The sequence below is a fragment of the Rousettus aegyptiacus genome, unplaced genomic scaffold, assembly GCF_014176215.1.
Source record: "Rousettus aegyptiacus isolate mRouAeg1 unplaced genomic scaffold, mRouAeg1.p scaffold_m13_p_4, whole genome shotgun sequence".
In the NCBI taxonomy this organism is placed as follows: domain Eukaryota; kingdom Metazoa; phylum Chordata; class Mammalia; order Chiroptera; family Pteropodidae; genus Rousettus; species Rousettus aegyptiacus.
In genome coordinates, this window is record NW_023416307.1 from 58,849,645 (window position 1) to 58,869,784 (window position 20,140).

Consider the following 20,140-nt stretch of genomic DNA (forward strand, 5'->3'; position numbering starts at 1 on the left):
AGGTTAGATAGTCATATCTTCATGAAAAATAAATAAACAGACAAACTAATATATTCCTATAATGGGAAATATCCCTGAAAATTAGGACAATATACCTGGTTAATAAAATTCTCTAGGAGCACATTCTAGAATACAGACTTTCAAATAGGCACACTTGAGGGTACAGTGTTTTTAAAAAATTATTTCTATATTGCTAGTATTCAGCATAGTTTTGAATTAGTAGATGATGAATAAATGTTTGTTGAATGAATAAATGACTTTCATATAGCATTTGAAGAAAATATTATCTCCCAAAATTAGTCCAGATGAAAAAGACAAATTGAAAAATAAAATGATTCAAAAGGGAAAAATGGAAAAATAACTTGTAGTCTTCATTTGTAAAAGAACTCTGTCCATTGACAAGCTATATAAATGCCTACTTCACAAATATAAAATATTTAGGGACATGTACATCTAGAAATTGAGACTATGATCCCCTTTTACCCCTCTGAAAGAAGAAGCACTAATACAGGAAGGATACAGTTCAAGTCTTTTCTGAGGGGAGTGATCTTGAGCACAGAACTTCCAACATCTGCACCATGAAGGACTGGATATAGGTCACTGTTTTCCAAACTCTGCTCCCTAGGCTTCATCAGACGGGCTTCAAGGGAGAGAGGATGGGGCTGACCAGACAGAGCTTTGGGCCAACAGACTCTGCTTTAGCCATAACAACAAATTTTATGTTTTGTAAATTTGGACTTTGAGAAATACCTGGGACAAATGTTTCTGTAGCTAAAAAGAAGTTAAAAAAAAAAAAAAACTAGATAATCTCTAAGATCCCCTTAGGTCTACTAATCAATGGTAATTATCACCATCAGGCATATAGTGAAAGAGAACAACTTTTCTCTGGGCGATTAAATAAAAAGGTAGTTAGTAGCTTAAACTGTAGACTTCAGTATGCACAAGCATTATATATAGCACCTTGTAAAATCTAAAAAGAGAACTCAGGATTGAAACTTAAGCACTGCCTAGGGAAACAGGAAATAATACATATAAGTATAAGTTATACAACATATACACATACTAAAAAAAAAAATATGGAGGAGGAGAAATTACGGGTAAAATTACTATACTGATTACAGTATGGATCCAGATGGGGAATAAGGAAATATGTGGAATGATTTTAGAAAGGAGATTTTTCAACAGAATTTTTGGAGGCAGAATGTGGTTTGGCAGAATGGAAGAAAGAAAGCATTTCAGGTGGAGTTAATCTCATCACTTAATGTCAGGAAGTAATAAAAGCTTATATGTATAGAGAGTGCCTAGAAGATTTTCTTATTCCCTAGTCTAATTCTTGTGATCTTTTTGTACCAACACAGGCCTGACCTGTTGACCTTCTACTGGAATCCAAAGAAAACTTCCTTCTTAATTCCAAAGAATTTGACTGAAATTTAGCTTAATCAGAACTATCCAGATTTGCTGGCTATTCCTGGAGTATGATAAGATTATTGGCAACTTAAAATTTACAGTGGCCAGACACTGCAGTGCCTCTGGGTATACGTTAATTAAGAATTCCAGAGCCTTGATGTGGAAATGGTTTTCCACTCTTTACAGGGTTCTGCTGAGAAAACAGCCTATGGAAAAGTCTGTGGAAACTGGAAGGAAAGGAATGTATGGCTCGATCAGTGTTATGGAAAATGAATTCTCTTCTAGAAATAGTTCCAAGTTTGGGGGTGTTTTAAAGTTCCACTATATCCCACTAAACCAACTTCTCCAATGTTGAATACTTGCTTCTCTCATCTACTTTCCCAGCAATCCAAACTACTCATGCATCTTCTCCACCTCCCACATAATTACCAAAATAAAAAATCTACAATTGAGAAAAATGACTCATTTTTGTTTTCAGCTGAAGTATGCTTCATCTTCCCTTCCTTATGCTCATCCATTCCTTAAACATGGAAATTATATTCTTTAGGTCCTTCCCAAATTTTATTTTGGAGTGAACATTGCCCCAATCTATAAATGAAACATGTTACCAAAGTTTGTTTTGCAAGTTAGCAGTTTAAAACTTAGACTATCATTTCCTGAAGCAATAAACTAAAGACATGTTTAAGTTTCTCATCCAAATCAAAAAGTACATTTAATCTTTAGTCAACAGACTATGTTGAGGAATATTCTCCCTCTTCAGAATTCCAAGAAGGAGCCCCATAGCATCTTGGCTACACTCCCCAAAAGGAATAATTTTTGACTGTAAGAGACATAAGTTAGATGTTGATAAGTCAATGATTACCTGGCCATTTGTTTTTCATTTCCCTGTAGGGAAATTGACTAGCATCTTTCTTTTTGTTGATCAATTTGGAAATAGGTACAGCAACATCAGACAGATGGATGCTTTCATAGCACAAATACAGATACCAGGAAAAACAATAAGAATGAAATATCATCGTGTATAATTTTCTCACTGGAAATTAAAGAGGCTGAAAAGAGAGAAAATGTGTGTACATAGAACGACAAGTCATATCATTAACAAAGAGGAAGGATATGAAGCCTTACCAGAATTCCTGTGGGATCAGTACCAGAAGACATCAGTTTTAGATGTTAGGAAAGGGTTGAAAGGCAGAATAATGGGTCAAGAAGATTGTAGCTATAAATTATAAACTGATACTCATCTTTAGTTCAGACCATAAAAAGTTAATGCTTTTGTCCATGTTAACATATCTTTCTACAAAATGGTGCTTGTTATTTGCTGAAGCAACCAGCTGGCACCACTTGGGTGAAATCCAAATATGTGTGGTCTTAGCTCTGTGTGAGATATGTATTAGGTGCCCAATTATGAACTGTGCCAGAGTAGGCAGCTTCCATGATTGATCAGTGGGACTTGAGAGACCTTTGCCTTAGACCTAACCAAATTTCGCCATCACACACTACTCACTAGACAGTGATATTTGTTCATTTGTGTAGGCTCCATTTACTCAGCTCCTATTTAATGGGAGCCTACTATGTGCTATATATATAGGCAATAAATGAAAATATGATTTCTTCCCTAAAGGAGCTCCCCATATAGCAAAAAAGGCAGATACGTAAATGAATACTTATAATACAGTCTGTTATGTTAAATGTAGTAGAGTTATGTATCAGATACAATGATGGCACAAAAGAGAGAATAATCATATCTGCCTGGAGGGTCAAGGAGTTTCCCCAAAGAAAAAAACAATTCCAGCCACATTGTGGAAATAAACTGGAAATATGTTACGTAGAAAAGGTGAGAAAGGAAGATGTTCTAGGCAAAAGGAACAGTGTTTGAAAAGGGAGAAAGGGTGAAGTAATGTGTTGCTCCATGAAATTATACAATTTTCAAGAATGTGTGATGTGAAGAGGGGTGGATTTTGAAGTTTTAAGAGTTAGACAAGGACCAGAAAATTAACAAGTAAATATTTAAACAACAACAACAACAAAAAGTCAGATTGAGAGGAATCCTAAAAAAAAAATAAAGAAGTGGGCAGTGTGTTAGAAAGTGATTTTGGACACCACTCAGATTTGCCGCAGAAGGCCTCTCAAACAGTCAGAGAAAGAGCATTCTGGGTAGAAAGAGCAACACATGCAAAAGATTTGAAAAAGGAAGGTATGTGATATGTTTTAAAAACTAAAAGGAGGTGAGTAGACTTGGTGATTAAGGGTACAGTTTTAAGAAGTCAGACAAAGAGGCAAGGCCTGGATCATGCAGGATTTTATGGGCCTTGGTAATAAGTTTGGATTTGGTTCTACGTGGAATGGGAAGCTATTTAAGGTTTTTAAGTGGGGAAGATACATGATCTGATAGACACTTTTAAAAAGACCACTTTGGCCACTGAGGGGAGAATGATTTAACGGGTTGAGGGTTAAAGAATGGAGATAAGAAGGGAATGTTATTATGTTCGTCTCTGTACAAGATGACTGGGTTAGAGATGACAGTGAAGATGGAGGATAGTGAACAATCAAGACATATTTTTGAGGCAGAGTGAGAGAAAGGGAGAAATGAAAGGATGTGTGTGTGTGTGTGTGTGTGTGTGTGTGTGTGTGTGTGTGTGTGTGTGTTTCCTGAGAACTAGAAAAAGTAGTAGCATCTAATGATAAAAGGAAGTTTGTGAGAATGAATGAGGCCTCCATTTCCATTTAGATGACTAGATGAGAAAAAGAAAGATTTGGGAACAAGAGATGATGACTTATTTTTAGAATCTGTTAAGTAAGTGCACCTGAGTGTGATCAGAAAAAGATTTCCAGCAGGCAGTTAGATATAAAGCTCTAGAACCCAGGAAATAGAGAGCCCAGAGAATTTGTGGTCACTAGTTCCTGTGAGAGTTATGAGCACTGATTAGATTATTAATGGAACGTTTACTGAGTAAGAACATGCAAAAATAAGGACAAAAGCCTGGGTAACACCAACTTTTTAGAAACTAGTAGAGAAAGAGGAGCCAAGAATAAAGAAAAATAAACAAATTAAAAAAAAAAAAAAGTGCAGCCAAAGATGTAGGAAGGAAAACCCAGCAGAAATAGGTGTTTATGGATGCCAAGAAAGTAAAGAGACTTAAGAAAGAAGGCATGCTTCATGGTTTCACATGCCCCAGAAATGTCATAGCTCTACCTGTTTTTTTCTGAGAGTTTACAGAACCATGTTCATCCTTGTCTTATACATCTAGACAGAGTCTAATACAGAGTTATCACAGTAGATATCAATATATCAATCAGCATGTGTTTCTTGAACCAGGCACTGATCTCTCACCTTCTCTTCAAATGGTTTGCAGACTAGTTGGGGAAAATTAGGTTCATACAAATACAAATAAACAATCAAGTAAGGTTTTGTTTAATGAATGCCAAAGAAATGGAGCAGTTATATGTGCTACTAAAGAACTAAGAGGGAAAGAAGTCACAGAAAAATGCAACATAGTCAGGAAAGCCTTCACAAATGAGATAACTCTTAATTCAGGCCTCAGGGGTTGGATGAGATTGAGTTAGGCAGAAAGAAGACTTTCTAAGTAGTAGAAATGACAGTGAAGGAAAACACAGGAAAATTAATACTTAAAGGCATACTAAGTCTGTCTGGGACGGAATGATATGCTATTTTATAAGTTGGAAACCTTAGAAATAACTTAGTTTAATACTTTTGTTTATATACAAATGAAAATCCAGAGAGACCGAATTTGTTTAAATTCACAAGCTCAGTCAATGGCAGAGCCAGTAAGAGGTAAGGCAAGAATTATAGATTGGTACCAGATTTGGAGGAGCCTTGAAAAGCAATCACAAATAAATATAATTAACCCTGTAAATGAAGAAAAGCCTTTGAAATTTTGAGAGAAAGGGAAATGAAATGTAAGATTAATGAGCAGGCAGTGTGCAAAGGTGATGCCAAAAGCTGGGAATTTTGGTGACTGTCCACCCTTTTCCTCCTGGGGTTGCTCATCCGAACCACAGAACAACAACAAAAAAGATCTGAGTGACTGTTTTCTCCATTTTCACAAAGGGTATGTAACTAGTACCAGTCCCATCAAGATGCCCAGGAAAGAGGTTAATGCTGGGCTTTGCGGCCTCAGGGCATTAGGGTTTTGTTTCTCTTCTAGAATGCTGGTTGTGAAAGGCTGGCAGAAGGAAAGGACAGATGTGAAAGATATTGTAAATAGAATTTTGTAACTGATAACATAGCTCGTATGGCTTTCATGAAGGAAGGAAGGAAGCGTAATCAGTTATTCCATGTGATAAGCTGGGTAACTGGGAATGTGCTGGTACCTACAAAAGATATTGTCAATAGGAAGAGACTCAGAAGTCTAATCTAGGGAGAAATAATGAGTTTAACATGACATTTTTTCTAAGATGACAGTAAAAAATAAAAGGGAAAATAATATTTTTAATATATGTAAATCTTGGAAATATGGGAAAGTTAATTTTTCTACTGGTTTTCCTATGATTTTTATAGTTTGGTTTTTTATAAATGGATTTTTATAATATACCCAATTTCAGTAAAAGTGACAATTTTGATAAGATATACTTGATGAAATAAACTTCAGTTTGTCCATGAACCAATCAGTTTCTAGTGATATTAGAATTGTAGAGACCTGCAGGAAAACCTTTAATCACAAAAATACAGTATATCATAAAATAAGACAATACCTGTGATATCAAAATTGGCTTTTTTTTTTTTTTTTTTTTTTTTGCCAAGAATCAATAGTTTCCTCTCACTTAAGTGAGAATAAAACCTGATTTTGGTCTTAAATATACTTAAGTATATATACTTAAGTATTTTTGTGCCCAAACTTCTTGGATTCGTTCCTGAATACTCTTGGTTTGGGGCTTATTGTACCTTCCAGATGACGTTCCGAAGGGAGGTCTGAGCCAAACACAGTCATTAATGTTCTCACAACAGTTTTCATGGCCCAATTCCAAATCAAGTAATTTTATTTTATAACTCCTCCTTCCTTTCCATTGTAATCTTCACTTCCTCCTCTATACTGATTTTATCCCAAAGATTTAAAGTATACAGTTCAAGATGAGAGAAAAAATATGCAAGAAACTAGGTCTTGTTGATGTTTTCTAAACTGCTCTCCAGTTAACTGTTCACCGGTGTAGAGCACAAATCCGGCTGAGTTATCAAAAGTTATCACCCTGTGTCTTTCAATGAAAGACAGTTAAAGCTATGGGAAACACTGATTTCAGATTAGTATGAAAGATGTTCAAATCAATACTAAATTCCAAACCCCTTTCTCCAGAGTAGCTTTCTTAGGCGATAAAAAACAAACAAACAAACAAACCAACAAAAAAACAGAATCACCTTCTTTTTCATTGGAGTAAACAAATCATTGAGATTTAAGGGTGCTAAGGGTAAGATTTAAAGATCTTACTCTTCAGAAAAATACATATTTGAATAAACCAAATCCCCAAGCGAGATTTGACTAAAGAAAGAGCCAATGTTTTTAAATTAGATAATATCATTCTCTCCTTTCTTTTAAACATCTCAGAAATTTTTAGAAATATTAATCCAATAAAACTTTGAAAGAAAAATTATCTAAATGTCTAGGTAAAGATGAAGTGAGAAAAGTTAATGATGGATCACTTATGAAGTCTCGGTATTCTTTTACATCCCTCAAATAAAATACTACTTTTTCCCATTTATTTAAAGAAGAGAATTCTGAACTGGAGTATCTACCCCAAATGTACTCATTGCCTATTTCCCTTCCCTTATGAAAACCCTGTAAGCATCTGGATAACCAAAGTGGGCTGCCTTCAGTACAACATGTACCTGGAAATCTAACTGCAACTTAATTATTTAGAAACTGAGAATTTTCTCTTTTAAAAAAACTCTGCCTTGTTTTTTCTTTTTTCTTTTTCTTTCTTTGTAAATAATGGAGACAATTGCCTCTCCTGGAATTCAGGTATAACTGTGGAATGCATCCTTTGGAATAATTGTAAAGAATCTAATTTGGTGATAAATTTTACTTCTCAGCTTATACTCCAAGCAGGTAAATTGGTTTCTGAACCAAAGCAAAGCAGGAGTGGGAAGATAATTTGCATTTTAACAGATCCTAGTCTAGGCTAGTTTCTAGGCTAGTTGTGCTAAGAGTTTCTGAAGCCATTTAGAAAAAAAGCAGCTAATTCTTGAGTTGACTTAACCTTTGGAGATAGGTTTGTTTATTTATTTATTTATTTTTGCCTCATCTAGCTCCTTTATATAGTCATTAGTGGGAAGATATTAGGGTCTTTCAAATTTTCATTTAAAAATAACATTTTTGAATAGTTATTGGAACTGGTATTAATGGATGTAAGGCTAATTACCAAAATTCTACATTTAGAGCAAACTAGTGCATATGGAGACAACAGCTCAATATTTTAGGAAGTGCCAATTTGCTAAAAATAGATAAATATGATGATTATTGCTGGAATTAATCCAAGGACATTCAAAATGGGATGACTAATACCAAGGAGTAGAATTTCTCTGATATAAATCCAAGGGAAATATTTTATACCCATTAATGACCAATCAGTTTACAAAAACAGATTCCACAAACTAAAAAAGAAAAGAGAAGAAAGCCACACCATGCCAAATTAGCAAGAATATATAATAGTTGGTATTTCTCTTAGACAAGTGGAATCTGCCAGAGTTTAGCTTCTGACAGTGGAAAAACCTGTGCCTCTCAATGCCACCTGTGAAGATTTGCCCCAATCCTCCTTTTTTTAGGTATAAAAGCTCATGAGATCAGTTATCTGTGTGGTTACTTGTTCTTTTCAGAATCATCAGTGATGATACCAACAATAATAACCTACCAAAAATAATATGCAATACATGAAAATATGAAAACAACCAAAAGGAAACATTAGTGGGTTCACCACATTTGAGGTGTATATGCAGGAGATTCCTCCTCAAATTACTCCCACTAAATTCACAGGTGTGGTCTTTCAGAAATTGTGCCTAAACCATGGGTCCTGGCTCTTTCTCCAGTCATAGATGATTGGTTCATTGGTAACTCATTAATCCAAGAAGACCAATCAGATTTATTCATTTTCATTCTTTCTCTCATTCTTTCCCTCTCTGTAGTTCTATCTCTTATTTAGAATTTTGAACAGACAGAGAGAAGCTGGGGTTATTAGTAACTGAGTCTTTTGAAAGCAGGGCTCCAGAAATAAAGTCTATGAATTTCTGTTGTTGAGGTTCCCATATTTACTCAGGTTTCCCTAAGTTTGCCTGATCAACTCCTTAATTTCTGATATATCTAGTTTTCTTTCAATAGATCTATTTCATAGGCTCTTCAAATTAGTTTCCGTTACTAGTACTCAATCAAAGGACACCTAAATAATAGGAATACATATGTGCATGTGTGTGGAGGGAGAAACAGAGAGACATAAAGAGAGATGGAGAGACGTAGCACAAGATACAGAGAGATTAAGAGACAGAGAGGTGGCTAGAGTGAAGCATTAAAGGAGATACTGACCATTAACAAACTACAAATATAATCAAAGAAAGAACTGTTTCCTTCTGGACACCACCTTATAAATTTCTAGTTAACATATCTCTCTTTAAACTTTATATAAGCTCCCTATATAAAAGTATTTTGTAAAATATGCATGTTATTTTAGGCTTTTGGCTTCTAGGAAAAACAGAATCTCTTAAACTCGATCCAATTATTATACTTCAAACCATTTTTAAATATTATCCATATATTAAGAAATAAGATCCTTTAATTTACAAAATTCTACTTCTTATATGAGAATTTGATAAATTTCATTTTATTAAAATGGTAATTTATCCCAGTCAATTAGAGACACAGGAGAACTGAAATGTCCTTTGTAGAGATGCTGAGAGCTTAGAAAATTATTTATGGCATTTAGAGTTGAGTTAGAAATCTTTAGGATTTATATCACTTCTGATCAAGATTAATTTCTAATGAAACGAGGGATCCTAAAGTTGTATGAAAATAGTGCTGGGGGTGATAATCTTTGAACTTCTCTCAACCAAGCTTCACCCCACTTTCAGTCTCCCAACCAGTACCACATTCCCTCTCTACTCTTCTGCCTGACTGGGCCCTCATGTGACGGATGTGAGCACAGCATGCCTGGTACTATCACCGCTGAGAATCCAGTTTGGAAGTGAGGCGGGTTGAAGCAGCCAATTTAGCAAATGGAGAAGAAAGATATAAATGTGAAAAAAGACTAAAACAGAAAAAGATAAAAAGAAATACAACAAATTTTTCTAATGTATTTGAACTGATGCATTGGGATCTCATGACGAAGATACACTATGTTCCCATCTATTATCATGCTTAATATTTACTATGTAGAGAATAGAAAAAATGGGATGAGAATGGAAGATCTATGTCTATATCTATCAATATCTGTAACTAATTCTATACCTATCTCTCTACATATATTCTATACAGAGAGCAAGGGTACTTCTTTGCATAGAACCATGAACACTTTAGGTTTCAATATGTGGAATTCTTCAATTAATAATACCTTATACTTGAAAAACATTGTTTGTAAAATATTTTTATTTTTATAACTTTATTTGAACCTCAATTGAACCTAGCAGGAAAGACAAGATTTGGAGTGTCCTTTTTATGTGTCCATTACACAGATGGATAAACTGAGGCTCAGAAAGATTAAATTACTTACCCAAGGCCACATGACAAGTAATTGGCAGAGCCAGGTCTAGAACCCAGAGGAAGAGGTTATTCCACTACAAAAACATGAAACAAGACATTAAACAAACAACATCTAAGAAAATAAGATCTGTAAATAATTAAGGACAGGAAATCTGGAGGGTCAGACTCCCACACTACAATGTAAGCTCACTGCAAGTATGAGCCTCTAACCTAAGCAGACAGGAGGAGGAATTGTAACTTTGACCACAGCCACCTGGTGAGGAGAACCAATAGAGTTGAGTGTACATTCACACAAAGCCAGCTTTGAACAGGTACATGAGAATGGTCTTCCATCCCAAACATGTCCTCTAATGGCTCATCATGATGACTCTTCTCTTCCTACTTTTATTCCCTCTATAAATGTTTTTTGTTTGTGTGTGTGTGTGTGTGTGTGTGTGTGTGTGTGTGTTTTAAATTGAGAAGTCAATACTTGCCAGATAGAGCTTAAAATGACTGTTTTGTCTAAATACCCACTTGGAAGATTGGAAGGAACACACTTTTTCTGAAAGTTCTTCGTTCATGGCCTCACCCACTAAACGCTAGTATGACGTAGTATTAATCAGGGAAACTCCACTTGGATCTGAAAGGAGGATAAAGAAAGAAATAGAAAAACTCAAAGAAAGAGTTTGAAAGATATTGAGAGGAATGAGCCAGATACAGAATAAGAGTATGGAGATTGGGAAACACTACTCAACTGTAGCAGTTGAAGACAAATTTCACCTATAAATCATTTTGTCTTACTGCTCTTATCAAGGCCAAGCCTATTCAGTAAGAGAAAAATATAGTACTTGGAATCTGGCAGGAAGTATTATCATGGAAAGCTGTGGTTGCAATTGTCCTTGTGTTGGCCATAATAGGCCTACTTCAGAATCTAAATCCCTTCAGTTTATTCAAACCCAAGAAAAATAAAAGAAATTGATTCTCCTTCGCTTAACAGACATTTGAAAGACTATTTACCAATCAACCTCCTTTTACCTCCATGCAAGAATTCTTTTTGAGGAGCAGTATTATGTGGATACTTCAGTGGAAAGGAAAGAACCCCAAATAAAATGAAATTAATTCTCGAACTTAGGCCCCTGAGCACAGAACCACATATTTTGAACTTTGCACGATTAGTGAATTAAATCAACTAAGAGCAGCAAGAGATGGAGTCAAGGATTATTTGGAAAAGTTGTGGAGCAAAGCGACAAGGGTGAGAACTTGGGGGTCGAAAGGAAAGGCATGAAAAGATCCAAGACCATAGTAAAGATGTATCTTTCCTGAGACTCTGCTAACCTCAGAGGGTGGGGCTATCTGCTGGGTAGCGGGGGAGGAGGACCTCAAAGGATGCTTTTTAGATAGTACCAGTCATGGTAGTTTGGAGAAGTACAGTATTAATGGGCTCATTGTGTGTCTGCTTTCATTAAAAAGTGATGGTTATCATCCCACAGATCAATAACAAGAATCAATGATAATCAGCTCCGCTTCAAAATTTGATGGCAATAGATTAAAGAAAAAGAATACTAGTGGTTCCGTCCATTTAGATATGCCACAACTTCTGGAAAGTCTGTAACATGGTTCCACATTCATTTAGCAAACAGATTATCCACAGTTAAAACCAGTTACTGTATTTGGCAAGTATTGTAGTAAGCACTGGAAATAGAAGAAAAATTATGATTCCATGCTTTCTCTTAAGCAGCTTAATGTATGAACCCTATTGTGTGAAAAACCAAATGCTATACAGTGCAACAAGTGATATCATAGTGATATTACAAAATATAGCACAGTCACAAAAAAGATAGAAGAAAACTTTGAGAGTTCAAGAATGGCTTCAAAGAGATAACTCTTAGAGGGGAAATGAGAATTTTCCAGGCCTAGAGGGAGTGTAATATGGGCAGAGAGTACAAGCAAAGACACCAAGGCCTGAAAAATGTATGTGGTGTCACAAGGTGAGAAGAGAGGGTGTTTAAAGATGGCACTCGAAAGGTAGGCCAGACTAAGTTGTGTCATCCATGCTGAGAAGTTTGTATCTTAGCTTCCAGTTAATAGGGAGCCATTTGAGGATTTTAAGGAGAAAATCATATGACCAAATATGTGTTAGGTAGAGATAAGTGCAGTGTTATTTGTAAGAAAAATTGGAGTCCAAATAAGAAGCTATTGCCTTTGTCCAGATGAGCGATAATGAAAGTCTGAACCAGGATAACCTGTGGTGGAGTTGAAAAGCAGAGGATAGATTAAAAATCTTTTAAACTAGAATCCAAGAATTTAGTAACTGGATGTGGGAATTGGAAAAAGAACTATGTTCAGGATTACTCCCAGGTCCCTAGAGCTCGGAAGCTGAATAGATGATGTCGTATATATGGTGGGAATTTGGAGGAAAGACTAAGCGGTACAAAACACAAGACACTGAGTATGATTTTGTACACTGTAAATGTGGGTATCTCGAATGCTTAGAGCTGCCTGTGGGTCAGGAGCTCAGGAGAGATATCCAGTATACAGATTTGGAAATGACACAGGTGGTTAAAACTCCAGGCATGAGAGAGATCACCTAGAATTGGTGTATAAAGTGAAGAGAGAAATGGATCAAGATCATGAACCAGAACAATTGATATTTGGGGGAGAAGAAAGTGCAAGAAGCCAGCAAAGGAGACTGAGGTGGACCTATCTGAGAGTAAGGAAAATGAGAAGAGAGTTTTAGGAAAGAGGATAGACAACAATACAAAATGCCAAAGAGATATTGAATGAGACATAAACTAAAGAGTCAGTGGATATAGTATCTTTTTCGGAATATGTTTCAGTGGAATTATGGGAACAGAAGCCTTCATGTGGATAGAATAGTGAAGGCAAGTGATGAAAAGGACAAAATAAGTGTGGAGAATACTTTTAGGGACTTTATTCTAAAAGTAGGGTGACAGAACACCATAGAGACAGAGACAGAAGAGTAGATAGAAGATTATATTCACAGGCTGTGGGGAAAGAGGTTAGCACAACAGGAGAAGATGAAATTTCAAGAGAGAGTAGGACATAATGGAATGAGATTCTGGAGAAAAAACAGGAGGAGCAAGGGCACAAGCTGAGGAATCATCTGTGACCAGAAGGAACTACTCCCCAACAGAAAAAGGCAGTATAGTGGGCATTGGTCAATCCTGAAAAACTGACAAGTTCTAAGCCAAGTTTTGCAATGCAGAAAAATATTTTTAAATTTGTGTTGTCTTTACATTAATTTTGTATAATCTCTACAAGAACTCTTTAAGGCAAGCTGAGTGAAGTTTTTGCTTGTTTGTTTTCATTTTTTGCTTTTAAGTCTCCATCCTACAAAAGGAAACCAAAGCCCAAGATTATATCATCCATCTGAGATCATAGAATCAGTAAGTGGCATAAATTAAGAACTCAGCACAGTGCTCTTCCCAAGTGCCTCAGAGAAAGGTATGAAGACTTTGGTACAATAGTGCAGAGGCAATCTGACCACACTTCAGAAATTCGAAGGGAGAATCTCTGCCCACAGTCACTTCTTTGATTGACAACAGGCACTCTTGGTTGCCTGCATGCCTCCATGACAGCTAATAGGGAAGTGAATGCTGTATCTGTCTTGAGATGAGCTCGGTAGGTGCATCCTTTGAAATGTTCTTTTAATATTAGAAGAAGATTTTAGACTTGTCTTACTTTATCAATATGAACAAAGGGAACATTTGGTTAATATATATATATGCTTTACTATTGCCTGAAAGGAATTCTCCCTCCCCCTCCACTTCCTTCTGGGGGCAGGTAAAACGGAAGTATGTGTAATTATCAGCCCCAGGCACAACATTGACAATTTCACTAGGAAGGAAGTAAAGGAGACCCCTTGCCACTCTCCTTAGTGAATAGGAGCACTGTCCTTCAGCATAAAACATAAAAGGTTTCTATAGTTTTGCCAGCTCAGCAAGAGAAAAATTAACCCTGCATGTTTTTATCCCAGTTTCCTCAGCATGGGTGGGGAGGGAGGGACCATAGTTACAGACTATCCACAAGAGAGAACAGGGCTCATTGTGTATGCACCCTGGCATAGGTCAGCAGATATGAACACGTTTCTAGATTCACCATGAATTTTCTAAGGTTCTCTGTAAGTCTAGATAATTTGGCAGAAAAAAAAAAAAAAGCCCTTTAAATGATTTCTTTTTCTGTTTAAATTCAGAAATGTGTGATAGCAATCAGCATTTTAAAAAATGAACAGTTTCAATTATATTAAGTAGAATGCCTCTATTTAATATATTCACTTAATCCCTGGGTAACACTGGGTGTGGCTCAGCAAGATTTAGAAGGCATCCAATCTATCACTAGGAGGAATCAGTCTGCACCAAGCAGCAAGGCGGCATTCTACCAACACCTTTCCAACCTGCAAGGGAAAGGCTAGGTTGGAATTCTAAATTGCAGATCATACTCTCTAAAATAAGAATTATTGTATAAGGAAAAAGGCAGATGTTTGTGGCCTTGAAGGGTGGGAGACAGAGGGGCTACTTGCTTGCACTGGTATTCTTTATACTTCAATTACAAATTGAAGTCCTTATTTTTAAACAAAGGAAATACTTCACAGTTTTCTTGCTTTGTGGATGCAGATCCTATCTTGCAAGTTTTTCATCATCTGCAATACGCATGGTAATTAAGCTATTTAAAGTTAGCCTCAAGATATTTGAAAATCATAAACCAATAAAATCTCTTTTATTTTATTCCTGCTTTGCTCATTCCTTTATTATCTCATCTCCACCCTACTCCCGTTTTCTTCTTCCTGCTATGATAATCTATAGTGGTAGGTAATTAATGGCCAATAAAGGTCATTTATGCTTTTTTCTCACCCATTGGCAATGTATTACAACTCTGAAATCCAAGATTGCTTCTTTAAACTGCTCAAGTGGATGAGGAAGGAAGTGCAATCTCTCCAGCCCCCTCCCATGTTGCTGCTGGATTTCATGGGTGTGGCAGAGTCTAGACCTTTGCAGGATTTTGCCCTGGTTTAATTTCCCGTTAAGGACTAGAATGATGAATAGATGCCAAAAGAAAGATAAACACAATTGGCTTCTGCCATGAATGATATAGGATCATTTCTCCCATAGCAGGAAATCTGTGTGAGACTTAAGTACTCATGCTATATATAAGCCAGCCAGTATAGTATGGAGCCCACACCCTAAATACACCATTTCCTTCAGCCTGATTTACTGCTATCCTAAATACTGACTTATGCAACTGAAACAAAACAGTGGTAAATAGGGAAGATGACCATTTCACACAGAAACACACATCTATAAAACGCATGGGCAAAACAGGACAATTTCTATACCTTTTATTTTCTCTCTTGAATATAAATTATGCTAAAACACAGGCAGGCATGAATGACTATTATACATTTATACATAGAGTGTGCAGATGCTATACATATTTACATACAAATTTCTACGGATCCTTAATACGTGATTTAAGCTTCATCAGTTTGCACGTCCCATTGAACACTTGGGGCTGTCACTGAGATAGAACCCTGGTGGAGGCAGCTGTCAAATTTTGGGGAAGGGAATTCCGTTAGCACAAATTCTCTTTCTAAAAATCATGCCTGGTTTCTTTTGTCGAAGGGTGTGTGTGTATACTTGTATGTGTATACATAGAGTGGCAAAAAGTTGTAAATCTGCATATTTGTCTCCAAAATTAAAGCTCTTTTAATGAATAGCACTGGCTTCCTTAGGGCTCTACCTTCCTGAATTTTATTTCCCCAGCTCACCAGTGGGACAATTTCAGAATGTTTCCTTGACAGTGTGCTTAACCCAGCCACCTGTATCTATTGCATTTATGTATTAGAATGAAGGAAGACAAGGAGAGGAAGCCTCCTGGTTTGAAAAATGAGCCAATGGAAGCATCAATCTCTAGAACCGTAGAGCAGTTTAGGAAAGTGTGGCATGTAAGACTTTCATGCTGTCCCTCAAATAACCCCACATAAACCACACACAAAACCTCAGGTATCTGCTACTTATTTATCTATCTATACCTATCTATCATCTACCTATCTACCTATCTATCTATCTATCTATCTATCTATCTATCTATCTAATCCATCCATCCATCCATCCATCCTATGCTATGCTATACTATCCTTTCCACTCTCTCCACCCAGTACTCTGATATTCTCTTTCAGTCTCCCCCTTTCTCTTCCTTCTTCTTCATCCTCATTCCCCACCCCTCCTTTCAGGGCGCTGGCTAAATGTGCAAAGCTGGCAGGCTGTTTCTTCTCCACTCCCCCCCTCCACCCCTTTTGGATTCAGCCAGTGTATTACAAATTGCCCAATATCCAATACCTGCACAGGAATAATGCCCAATTCCTATCTCTTGCACCCCACCCCTAAGGCAATCAACCTGTAAAGGGCTTCTTTGACCAAGACTGCCTCCCTTCCCTTCCCATGGGCACGCACACCTACACACACACACACACACACACACACGCACGCACACACACACTCACAAGCACACACTCACTCACAAGCACACACTCACCCTTATCCCACACCCATTTTTCTCCTTATCCTTCGCCAAAATCACCAAACGTGTTCCAATGAATGTTTGAAAGCTTCATTTGGCGAATGCCACGGCACTGTGGGTTCCTGCGGAATACCATACTCGTCATTTCTCCCCACCCTCACCCTAATCAAGTTTCTAAAATGTCTTTCAAGAAATAAGTGAGCAATTTGAAATGGAAGACAAACCTGGGCAATAGGGGAGGGAGGGAGGGGACACGGATTCTTGCTAATCTTGTATGTGTCCCTCTTCCTGATGAAAATGAGTCACCATGGTTATTATCCAGCATGTTAGCCCGTCTCTGGGCACTGACAATCCCAGGAAAATGCAAGGGAAGGGGAGAAAAGACCTGATCTCCAACAGGTAATACTCGGCTCCTCTTTCTCAACGGAGCTCAAAGCTCCTAGGGGCGTGGTCCGCCCTCTCCTCTGACCAGCTGGTGCACAATCGGCTACCGGGGTTTTCCCCTTCTACGCCGTCAGTTTTTCCCCAGCCCCAGTTGTCTTTAGATTCTCTTTGGGGGGTGGGGGGAATCTTCCAAATCACAGTTTCATTCATTCATAGAAAAATAAATAAATAAATAAATGAAACCTCCACATGTTCTTCCATTAATACCTGCGCCCATTTAAGGCTCAGGCATGTAGGAAATAAGGCTTCTTCCGCAGCACATGTGAGAAAACTGTACAACAGAACAAGCAATACTCACTATTGAATATTAATCCTTCAACCCTGCTTTTTGCAAATCATATAAAAGGTTGGCTCCCCATCTTGTAGGTAGAGCCCTTATCCCCCCCACCCCCCACACACACCCCTTTCTACATCTACACCCGCAAAATCAGAGATCTGAAATGCTAATAGCCAATATAAATAAATAAATAAATCTTTCTTATTTCTAGCCAAACAGGCGTATTTGTTTTAACCTCATCCTAATTAATAGCAGCATTCCAAAAACAGAGCATGAGAGAGAGAAGAGAATAAAAGCTGGGATGCAACCATCAGTTACCATATGCTAAGGAAACGCGAGCACCATGGCCAGAGCAGAAGCAGTTAAAATATTTTTTTTCTGCCTTTACAGGGAAATACTGTACTCTGGTAATTTCACAACAGCAAGAAGTAAAAATCTTTAGCTCTACCTGTTTGGTTCTTCTCATACAGCACAGCATGGTTGTAACGTCCCTTGCCTTCTTCCTGCCTTCTCTCCTTTCCTCCTCTCTCTTTCTTATTCCCCCCCTCTCCACCTCTTTTCTGCTCGCTTGCTCACTCGCTCTCTCGCGCTAGCGCGCGCTCTCTCCCTCCCTCCCCTCTCTCTCTCCCTCACACACACCAGGGCAGTTAGCAGCAACTGTAAGGTCCACAGCTATTGCTCATCGCACATGCTCTCTCTCTCTCTCTCTCTCTCTCTCTCTCTCTCTCTCTCTCTCTCTCTCTCTCTCTCTCTCTCTCTCTCTCTCTCTCTCTCTCTCTCTCCCTCCCTCCCCCTCTCCCTCTCTCTCTCTCTCTCTCCTCTCCCCCGCCCCAACACCTACTCTCTTTTTCTTCGCTGTCTCTGCGTCTCTTTCTCAGAATTATTCACTAGCTTTCAATGACTAATCACTTTCCCCAGCCCCCACCCCCATTCTAGACGGTCGCCCCCTCCCAGTCCCCTGCCAGCCTCATGAATATTTAAGCATCTCCAATCTGGACCCAATTACCCACCGACTTTCCCGCTGCATTGAGAGGGTTGTGGGGTGGGGGCAGAGAAAGATTCCAGCCGGTTCAGCAGACTGGGTGGAATGTGTTTTACGGAAGAGGGGCTTGAGGAATGCTTATATTTCTTTACTAACTCTTTCCTTTTCCCAGTATCATAAAAGCAAAGAACAGCTATTCCGAATGAGTAGTCAGACCTATATAACATGTTATATCTGCTATTTAGATTTTATGCACAGTCGATAATTGTGAGGGTTAGGTTCTTTCAAAAAATGAAATAACATGTAAATATCATACACTGTTTAGATACTATATTCAGTATTCGTATATCCTAAAATAAATGCATACATATAAGCTTAGATATACACAAACATATCTCATATATATACCAATATCCTCAAAAAATCCACATGAATATACTGCATTTTAAACACTTTAAGCACTTGAGTTTGGAAATAATAACTAATTAGCATCTATAATTAAAATCGCATGATAGTTTTGCTTGCATAATACACATACACCTATTTGAAAATGTTTTTATCCCCCTGACTTTGCTGAAAGAGCTGACCATATTTAAATAGCTGTATAATGTTAATGGTGCCCAAAATGATATTAACAGTTTGGGCAAGAAGAATAAAAGTAAACCTATCTGTTAATGAGAGGAAAAGCTTACTTCTCCAATTCCTTCTAAGGTCTTTTATAATTTGGATGGAGAAAACTCTGACTTTGAAACACATGTAAACAACACAATTTTTAGATATATATATAGTACTGTGTGATTTGAGGAATGTTACTGAACTTCTTTGGACCTAATTTTCTCATCTGTGAAATGGGAACAATAATCACACTGACCTATTATTGGTGAGGACCAAATAATATATAGTGTGTAAAGCACAGCAGAGCCATTCTCAATACATAGTAGGTTTACCTCAGAGACTGTAATTTTCTGAAATTTTGGTGACATTTTTAAGTGAATTTCTCGAATAACTTTTTAGACTCTTTCTTGTTGTTTATTAATGATGATAAGCACCCTCAATTAAACAACTCATATTATTTCAAGGTCTTTCTAGATATGAGCTTAGTTAATATAGGTGTCAACCAGACAGCTTATTATCATATATATTATCAGGATCCCAGAGCTTAATATGTGCTTCATACCTTTCAACAAAATTTAAGGTACACTCATCTCAGAATGGACTATCTCAGAGAGATACCCACGGGGTAATGGTTATAAATTATCCCCACAGGTCTTCCTGAGCATGACCTGCTTCAGATCCAGCCTTACTTGATCTTTTATTCCTCTTCATTTGTTTCTTAGTTTTCATTTTATGAATAAAATACAGAGTTATGTTCTTAGTTTAACATTTTTTAATGTAATGAGCCTGGTCAGAGCCAAGTTTTCAAAAAAAGCCTTCTATTGATTTAAATGCTAGAGGAGGACAAAGAATAGGTAAGAAATGGCTTCATCAGAGACATTCTGGTTGTACATTAGGGTCCCCTGCTAGAGGCTGGAGAGTGATAAAGGGAGGAAGCAGAAGGGTGAGGACTGGAGCAAGGGAGAAAAAAAATGCTTCTTTTGATGTTTAACAGACTCATAGATAAAATTGTTTTGTCAACTATATGGCCTAATGTAAGTCTACATAGTTGGCCATAGAAAGAGGCCAACTCCTTTCCCTTTCAATGCACCTTTTCCCTTCTAGATATTGGAAGGAGAATTGGAAACCAAATGGTATAATGAAATCAGAGTCTAGAGCTCAAAACTAGGCATAAGCTCAGCTGAAATTTGTGACTAAATATGT

The 20,140-nt window shown here is 37.3% G+C and overlaps 1 protein-coding gene across 1 annotated transcript in view; it reads right to left on the reverse strand.

The window, feature by feature from the left end:
* Window positions 1-18,032, reverse strand: part of GAP43 (growth associated protein 43) — a 94,746-nt gene extending 76,714 nt beyond the window's left edge. Inside the window, exon 1 of the mRNA XM_016137796.2 lies at window positions 17,789-18,032. Within this exon, the coding sequence (XP_015993282.2) occupies window positions 17,789-17,818 (30 nt within the window). The 5' untranslated portion in view covers window positions 17,819-18,032. The remainder of the gene's footprint in view (window positions 1-17,788) is intronic.
* Window positions 18,033-20,140: the final 2,108 nt, after the last annotated feature.